This window comes from Setaria italica, chromosome V, assembly GCF_000263155.2.
Source record: "Setaria italica strain Yugu1 chromosome V, Setaria_italica_v2.0, whole genome shotgun sequence".
NCBI lineage: Eukaryota > Viridiplantae > Streptophyta > Magnoliopsida > Poales > Poaceae > Setaria > Setaria italica.
In genome coordinates, this window is record NC_028454.1 from 24301705 (window position 1) to 24311362 (window position 9658).

At 46.1% G+C, this 9658-nt stretch overlaps 1 protein-coding gene across 1 annotated transcript; it reads right to left on the bottom strand.

Annotated features, from left to right (window-relative positions):
- Positions 1-3368: 3368 nt before the first annotated feature.
- On the bottom strand, positions 3369-7413 carry LOC101781384 (cysteine-rich receptor-like protein kinase 15). The gene is made up of 7 exons (XM_012845988.2): positions 6543-7413; positions 5981-6094; positions 5674-5858; positions 5002-5212; positions 4262-4502; positions 3998-4148; positions 3369-3893 (listed from the first exon to the last, which is right to left on the bottom strand). Exons 1-7 carry the CDS (start codon positions 7411-7413, stop codon positions 3588-3590), a joined length of 2079 nt encoding a protein of 692 aa, XP_012701442.1. The 3' UTR covers positions 3369-3587.
- Positions 7414-9658: the final 2245 nt, after the last annotated feature.

The following is a 9658-nucleotide window of genomic DNA, read 5'->3' on the forward strand; positions in this document are numbered from 1 at the left end:
CTTAATCGATTCGTCTCGCGATTTAGCCCAGGAGTTCTGCAATTAGTTTTGTAATTAGCTCATGTTTAGTCCTTCTAATTAGTATCCGAATATCCGATGTGACATAGACTAAACTTTAGCTTCAGGATCCAAACACCCCTAATATAAATTCGTTCCCTCTTCTTTCCCGGGGAGGGGGAAAGGAAAAAATGGCCACGTGGTCTAGGAACCCGGCACTGTTAGCCACGTGAGACGTGACGTGTGCTCCAAAGGGCAATGCATGACTTTTGGTGGTCTCCAGGTCGCGGAGCGTTTGGGCTGTTGGGTTGGGGGGCCCGGGTTCCCGGCTCTGCGGCTCTACCACCGCCTCTCCCGACCTAACGTGCCTCGGCACACGTGACAAGTTGTGAGGGTACGGGGACCGGCGCGAGGGTTTGGGTCTGTTTGGTTATGGATGCTTATTTATAAGTTGCTTATTTGCTTATTTGTAGTTGCTTATTTATAAATCTAGGTGTTTGGTTTGGGTTGCTTATCTGATTGCATATGACATATTTGCCCCTGCCATCCCATTTCCCACTACCCCCAACCATTACTAGCTCCTAGTACAGAGGCGGCGGCGGCGGGCGGGAGCGGCGGCGGGCGGTGGGCGGCGTGGAGGCGGCGGGCGGCCGGCGCGGCGGCGGCGGGCGGAAGCACGCCGCCGCCAGAGTAGTTTCGGGAGAGAGGAGAGAGAAAGGGGAGAGAGGAGAGAGAATGAGGGTAGGAGGAGTAAAGTGCCCCATAAGCAACCATAAGCAACTCAAAACTTGCTTATTTGCTTATGCATAAGCAACTTATAAGCAACTCTATAAGCAAGAGTGTTTGAGTTATAAGCAACTTATTTACTTATTTTTAAGTTGCTTATGGATAAGTAAAGGAAACCAAACATACCCTTGTTTGGCGCGAGCTATACCTATACGGGCATGAAAAGGGACGTTTCGCCAACTAGCTGTCGGCGCCTGGCCTCGCCTGGCCTCGCCTCCGGTGTGACCATGTGACTCCACTCCTTTCCAACATCCCCGTCGCGTGCATCATTTTTAGGGACAGATGATGATGTTCGTACTACCTGAATTTCGTTGCGTCGGTCATGTGGCCGCCGTTTAGGCCTCCTGTACCATCACCAAACCAAACAGAACACCAGAGCACAACTGACAGATGGGCTGGGCCCTAAATCGATGGCCTTTTATCCGCCCTTTTTGGCGTGCATGGAAATATCAGCCGCGTCTTTGTCGAAGCATAACGGCAGCAGCAGCTGATGAGAGCGCTGCATGCACCTCTGTGTCGCCGTCTGTTGATGGGACCCACCAGTTGATTAGCAGGTCAGGTCGATGGCGACGTTGCTGGCTAACGAGCAGCCATCGACAACGACGCCCACTGCTCGTCTACTCTTCCACGGAATGGACGTATATAGTAGTCATCCCCTTGGACGGCGGATTTGTGGACGAAAACGAACGATTTGGCTGGTTGCCAGCATGATGGATCCAGAGTGGCGTTTAGTCAGATGGAGAAATATGGTGGCATTAAGAACCGGGGAAAAATCGACCCCCCAGGATATTTACGTACATGTTGCTATTAGAAAACGAGCTTGTTGGAGACCATGGGAACAAGTTGGTTGGTAAATGAAGATACGATGCCACAATGAGCCGGTGCGGTCCACGTTGAAACATTTTTTATGTGCAAGGCTAGCAGCACAGCAGCAGAGACAGAGCTCGCGGACTCTCTCTCTCCCTCCCTCCCTCCCCCTCGTGTAGTCCGGCGAACACTATGCAGCAAACAAGGAGTCCACAAAGCAGCACTGGAAAAACGCTAGCGGACTGCGAAGTGCCTGTACGGCCCAACAGGCCGAAACCTGACGGGCCCTTTTACTTGTGTCCTTGCAGCCCACAGACAAACCAGCCTCCTTTTACGTGAGCTTTGTTGCCTTTTTTTTCCCTTTTTGGCGAAGGCCTTGGTTTTCTTTCGCAGACGGGCGTGGAAAACCTATATAGTACTTTCGATGTGCGCACAACATGATCCGCTGGATGCACCTCGTGTCCTTCCATCAACCCAAGCTTCCTCCTGTGCCACTCCGCCCTTGACACTGACCCCGACGCCGCCGATCGCTGGGCCCGAGCATCCCCGCGCTGCCCTCGTTCTCAGCCGGCTTCCGCGCGCTAGCAGCGCGTGCACCGCCGCCCCCTGGCGGCCTGGCATTGTGCGCCGTCGGCCGCGGCCGCCAGCGCGCCGGCCCATGCATTGCCGCTCCCCAAGCTCGCGGGCCACGCGCCGTGTACCAGTTTTACCGAGGTTGAAGAAGATAAGAAAAAAAAAGAAATGTTGATCCTTCTTTAAAAATGTTGAACCCCGCTTTGTCCAAATGTTGACAATGGCAATGAAAAATGTTAAATGCTGTATTTTTTTAGAAAATGTTGATCTTCTTTTAAAAAAATGTTGAATGTAGTATTTTTAAATGTTAATCTGACTTTTAGAAAATGTTGAACTCGTTTGTTAAAACGTTGGTTTGAACTTTCTAATTGGACCTAATGGGCTTTAAAGTTAGGAAGCTTAGCTGGCTATATGGAGCCCCGCGACGCGGGTTTGGCTTTGGCAATGACAAGTAAGATAGTTCGAAAAACAATATAGATAGCCCTTGCGAATCCATTTAAACGCTCATATTGTTGCCCGAGAGAAAGAATATAGAGCGAGAACTTGTTATCTGGAGGCTGTTATGGAAAGGATATGGGAAGGGCTACGAAGTACGAAGTCTCTGATCAAGGAGTTATGAGATGTGGTCAACAATATTAAAAAAAATTAAGTATTCCCAGCGAATGCAAACAGGTGCTTTCGTTAAAACCAATAACTAAAAAGACTACTAGGCTACTACCTAAAATTCAAAATCATGTTTAGACCAAAGATATACTACCTCAGGCCCCAAAATAAATGTCCACTTAAATTTTTTTGACACATTAGTAGATTTGAGAAATGTAAATATTGCCTCTAATAACTAATACTAATTGTGATTGAAAATCGTGCTGCTTGTTTAGTTTTTTGGATCCTGAATAAATACACGTGCATTGAAAACCAGAAAAATAACATCCATTTGATCATTGATCGGCTTTACGCTCTTCTCCATACAATGTTTTTATTGATGTGAGTGTTGTTTTAATTATACGAGGGTTACTTTGAGCTAAAAGAACATGCTTTGTGGGATAGAATTTGAAGGCTAAATAAACATTTATTTTTTGAGACAGAGGGAATATAGCTGAAATGCCATGCCAATTGAACTAAGGGACAACACATTCAATATAAAATGATCAGGGTGCATTCCGATGCAATTTACTTACACCAAAATTTCCCCACTGCCAGCTTAATTTAGTTAGCACACAATGATAAACCAACATTTTCAAGTGGAACAGTAATCATCCATGTCAGAAGGCTTATGCACAATGCTCCATGTGAGTTCCTAATTCCGATGGTGTTGCTTTCTTTTAGCATCGATCACACACTCACAATCACCCTTCAAGATACAATCTCCTAATTTCCAACGGCTTCCAGGACCAAAATCATCAACAATGAAATGAAAGAGATGACTATCGGGCTTGTTGGGCTGTGATGGTCACTTCGTTGATACTATATAGCTCAAGATCTATATCCAGTGCCTCTGTATTTGTCACCCTTACATTGTAGTATGCTGGATGCTTTGGCTCAGGCAGCGGCACACCCTCTGTACTAAGCATTGTAGCAACATCCCACATGGCAGGTCGATCGTCTGCATTCTCTTGGACACACAATAATGCAATATTAATGCACCTTAACAACTCTGATTTGCAATGCTCCATGGCCAGTGACGTGTCTACTAGCTCATGCCATTTTCCCTCTGTCCACAGCTCCCAGGCCTGCAGTAGTAGTGTAGTACAATTTAGAACGCTAGACACATGAACCATGTTCCCAAGTAATTTGACATATGCTTTCTTCAATAGGAATTCTAGTATGCACTTACATATCCTAGGAGATTGAGGAAACCGCCATTTAGACGAAAACCAGAGTTCCTTTTTCCACTCACAATCTCAAGGAGTAGAACACCGAAACTGAACACATCGGACTTGATTGAAAAGAAACCCTCGGATGCATACTCAGGAGCCATGTAACCACTGTAGGGGATGGAAAGCATTAACAAACTAGTAAAACCTAAATAAAGTATTTGAAATTCTGGTTTTAGGGTCTGCCAAAAATTATGTAACTCTAACAAGATTGATATGCTTACTATGTCCCCACCACTCTGTTCGTGTTTCCTTCGCTGTTGTTTGAGCTGAAAATTTTTGCCAACCCAAAATCTGAGATTTTAGGATTCATATTCTTATCCAGTAGAATGTTACTTGCTTTTAGATCTCTATGTATTACACGCAACCGGGAATGCTTATGCAGATAAAGGAGTCCATGTGCTATTCCCTCGATTATGGCTTGGCGTTTTTCCCAATCAAGTAGAGCCCTTTTCTCCTTTTTATCTGCACATTGGTCCCCAATTAGTATGTAAGAAAAGAACAATAATTTTCTGTAACAATGTCTTGTGGAACTGCACTATCTTGTACATGAGATGAAGAGAAAATGCAAAATGGACATTAAACTGATAGCATAACTGAAGAATAATTTTTTGCCAAATAGGTACAATACAGAGGAACTCAATGACTAACTTCAGTAATTACATGCATAGCATACAACTTTAACATATATTCACTGTGTTATTTTTCACTAGTCGTTTTGGACATCAGCAGCCTCCAATTCACACTCTTGTCCATATATGACATGTACTAGTGGTTAAAGTTTTTAAAGTTTTGAGAGCATTGATTCTAAAATTGACAACAATTTGAGAGCGCAAAGAGTATATATCTGACTTATTACCACATATATGTATTTTCCAATTGTAAAAACTATTTTAGATTGAATAATTTTAATACTTAGATAATTAGGTCAACATATGACTGGCAATGTTTTATCAATACGCACCGAAGATAAATGAGTCCAAGCTTTTGTTCGGCAAATACTCATAGACTAGCAGTTTTTCTTCCCTTTGACTGGAGCATCCCAGAAGTCTAACCAGATTTGTATGCTGTAGTTTGGCAATAAGTTGGACTTCATTTTTGAACTCTATGAAACCTTGTCCTGAATTTGTGGAAAGCTTCTTAACCGCAATCTCTTGTCCATTAGGTAATTTCCCCTGAAATGAAATGTTAAAACTGATATTATTGCTGGATTGTATGAAATCACTTAAGGTACATTTAGGAGTGGTAAAGGGTCCTCAAATTTAGCCTAGCAAATTTAAGGATCGGGCTCAATAAGGGTCAAGCTAAAATAATATATGATTTTGAGCTAAAAATAGATAGGGCTGAGTTAGATTGTGAAGGAAGCATGGCGATGATCCATTACCACCCTTGGGTACATTGCATCTCAGCTAAACATTTACAATACCAGGTAAAAAATATTTACTTTAGTTTTGAAAACTTTTCACAAGACCAAGTGCTTATCACAATATATTTCATAAGTGATGTATGCTTAAGCAAATCATGGTTAGCTTTGTCTCGAAACTCTATGATCATTATTATTATATTGTTTCTGATAAAAAAATATTCATCCAAGGAGAAAAGTTTGAGTCGAAGGATCCCATGTCCCGGACAATACCTTGTAAACTGGCCCAAAGCCACCTTGACCAAGTTTGTTGTCATCAGAGAAGTTGCTTGTAGCCTCCTGTATTTGTGCAACGTCAAACAACGAGAACTCTGAACTGATGTTTCCTTCCACCGTCCAAACAAATGCTTCTTCTTCTTGCAAATTCACCACTGAATTGTCTTGCAAGAGCACTTTTCCTATATATGTAGGGGGAATTGGCATAGTCAAGGTTTTATATGAGAATTGTCTTTGGTACGAAAACTGTTGGTTCAGCGGAACATTGGAATAAGGAGGAAGAAAGAACCTTTGAACAACTAACCTTTTCTATGTGCCCTGATCCAACCAAAGCCAATGATAGAACATAATAGAAGCATCAGCAAAGCAACTACTGTTGCAATAATACTGAGCATAATCTTGCTTCTGCTTCCATTTCCTAGATGTAGCAATATGAAATTAAAGCAATACATTGAAACGAATAGTTACATCCCATATAATGGTAGGCTTACTGAATTGGGGGGAAAGAAGTGTTACAGTAAATGGTAGCCTAACTCACATATTTATTCATATACGGACTAGGACTAGCATCGGACTACCCCTAACATGAAACCTGTACAGCCTAAAGTTACAATGCTATTTAAATTTTCAGTTCAGAATTTGATTAAAAGAATCAAATCAAATATAGGGACTGTTTGAAAGCGATGGAGATCGTGAAAAAACCACTCTCTGATTTACTGTCTTTGGTAAACTTCATTACTCGTATTTCAGATTCGTCCACCGGCTGTAGTATCTAAATTTGACGTCATACATTTAAAAAATGGAAAATACTTAGAAATAGAGTATGGATTTTATGCTAATTCAACAAGGTTTGCTTAATTGCGTACCCGTGCTTTCTGCTAGTGGCGACGACGTTGAGGTTGACTTGGTGGGCCCGATGTAGCGCGTGTGCTCGTCAACAACGAAGAATGCGTCCGTCTCGTACCTGATAACGCAGCGCACCCCTTGGATCCGCCCTACTTGCCTCCCATCAAACCACTTGAAAGACTGCTGGATGATGTCCTCGAGGCAGCCGAAGCAAGCATCGGGGGAAAGTCCGGCGTGCACTGCGTCAGGGAGTAGAGCGTCGGGAAGGTGCCGCCAGCCACCATGCGAGTGGTGGCGAACCTCCCCGACGAGTTGTACGCCGCCCGCTTGGCCGTCTCGCGCAGCAACGTATACACGGTGCCGGTGACGAATGAAGGAGACGCTGTCCCCATTCCCGGGGTCCCACCCGGGGAAGACGGGCACGCTGATGTTGTCCATGTTCGTCGCTGCCGTCTCCGGTTCGTTCCCGGCGCCGGCGAGGAAGTCCTGGTCGGAGAACCGGATCTGGCACTGGTCGTAGTACAAGGTCACGTCCCTGCTGCGGTTGCACAGGACCTGCGGGTACTGGAACGCCGCTTCGAGGCACGACGACGCGCAGTCTGCCGGTGGGATGTCTCCGCGGCATAGCGCGAGGGCGTAGAGCGTGTCCGGAGCGGCACCTATGGATCCCTTGAAGAAGCCGCCGGACGCCGAAGCGTTCGCCGGGACAGAAAGAGAGGCTCTTGCGAGGTTGGCCGCAAATCTGCTGCTGGGCAGGTAGGTGCGCGCAGCGCTGGTCGTCGAGTTGCATAAGCAGGAGATGGGATTCACCACCGGCAGCGCCTCCTCAACTCCGGTCACGGGTGACGTTGATGATGTTGCCACGACAAGGAGGAGGAAGAGGAGGAGCATGGTGGCTGGTGGGCTTGTGTACCTACAGTTCAATTGGTTGGTACCTACTATTGACCTACGGTACAAAGCGCTATATATTGTGCCTCTCATCATGTATGTATACCAAAGATTTCCAAATGGGCCAGGCCCACTGGGCGGCCCGAGGCTCGGCACTAAAAAGCACGCGAGCACGAGCCCAGCACAAAGTGAATAGTGCCAGGACTGGCCCGGCACGATGATAGTGCCGGGCCTGGGCCGCATCCCTAGCACGCTGGGCCAGCACGAGCCCAGCACGATTTTTGGGCCGGCCCGATGCAGCCCAATCTACATACCGAAACCCTAACTCTTATCCTTTCAATTTTTCCCCAACCCCACCTACTAGCCACCCTTCCCAGAGTCCCAGTCTCCCACCTCCCTCCCCTACACACGCGACGCGCGACGCCCCTGGCTCCTTCCCCTCCTCACACGCGCCGCTCCCACGGCCGGTCGCCGCCCTTGCCTCCCCTGCTGCGAGCCGCACCGGCGGCAGGTCGCCGCAACCGCCGCTGGGAGGTGCTCCGGCGGGGGCGCGGCTAGGAGCTGCCGCCGAGGCCGCCGCTACCGGCGCGCCGCATCGGGGGGCGGGGGCCGCCGCTAGGAGCCCGCGCCCTTGCTCCACCACCGCCCGTCAGGGATCACCGCCGCGGCCGCCGAAGCCATCTCCTCCTCCTGCGTCAGACTCGTCCGCGTGCTGGTAGAAGAGGAGAGGAGAACGGGAGACTCGTCCGCCTGCTGGTGGAAGACTCGTCCGCCGCCGGGAGGAGAAGAGGCGCCGCTTTGAGCCGCCCTGCCGCCGCGAGGGGGCTGCTGGAGGGGCGCCCACCGCCGCCACTAGTGCCTAGCCCGGCACTAGCACGGTAGGGCCCGCCGTGCCATCGGGCTAGCCCGGCTCGATAAAAAGGACGTCGGGCCGGACCTGGGCCGCCTCTTTGGCACGTCGTGCTAGCCCAGCCTAGCACGGAAAAATCTTCGGGCCTATTAGTGCCGAGCCTATTAGTGCTGGGCCATACTGGGCTAGGGCCGGGCTAGGGTCGGGCGGCCCATCTGGAAATCTATAATGTATACTGGTTTATTTAATTCGCCACTGCGCGTTCAATGATGAGAGGCACAATAGCGCTACCATCCTTAGAACTAATTCAATTTGTACATCAAACCTATGAAGTTCATATTGTTTTATTTGAAACCCTTAACATTTCAGCCTTGTATAATCTGCTCCGTTCATTATGTTTTAGTTTTGTCGCAAGTCAATTTTTTTTAACTTTGACTTAATTTGTAGAAAATATATTAACATCTACACCAACAAATAAAATGCACTATCACATTAATTTCATGGTGGATCATGAACTAATTTCAATTTACATATTGTTGTATTTTTCAATAAATGCAGTCAAAGTTAGAAAAAATTGACATAAGACAACTAAAATGTTTTATTTTTTTGAAAGTAAACGCTTAAATTCACTTATGATAAGTTCATCACCTCAATGGCTAATGTCTGCATTTTGGACTATGTATTATCAGAATTGCTCTAATTAGTTTTTTCCTCTAAATGATAGACTATTGTCTTCTTTAGAAACACGTACATTTTACTCCTTTTGTATGTAGTCTTTCTCAGGAGAATATGTAGCAACAGGTCCATGGCATCCAGGAAATAATTAACCCGCTTATGGATTTCATCTATCATTCTTTATTCGTTCACATCAACACGTCAATATATTTGCTGCAGTTTGATTAGGCGAAGAGCTAGTTAGATTTTTTATGGTGAAACTTGTCCACCCGGAAAGTTTTAGCTCAGTATAGATGCTCGTATTTTTCTAAATCTATTTCTACGGTAAACTTAATTGTGCTATTCTTTAGTGGTAGGCGTCACGACTGTTGACAACAAGGTACCATCAGTCTTAAGATTATTAGGTTAGTCTCCCAAAGATGCTCATAGATGCAGGACGGGTATGCATGCGTATATGCGAGCATTTGTATTGTGTTTCCAAGAAAAAAATGCTTGAATGGGGAGGGCTGAGTCAACATTAATTTTTTAGGAGGGGCTAAAGCGAATATATTATATAGGAACTGAAGGAGTTAGTTACGTATTCTAAAATAATTATGGACTTCACTGCAATTGGACCATAAGGACAACTGTGATTATGGAGTCCACGGTAACGCGTGCATTGCTTTGCCGGATTTCTTTTGAGGGAATATGGCTGTTGACTGTTAAAATATGCAACTCCACCTT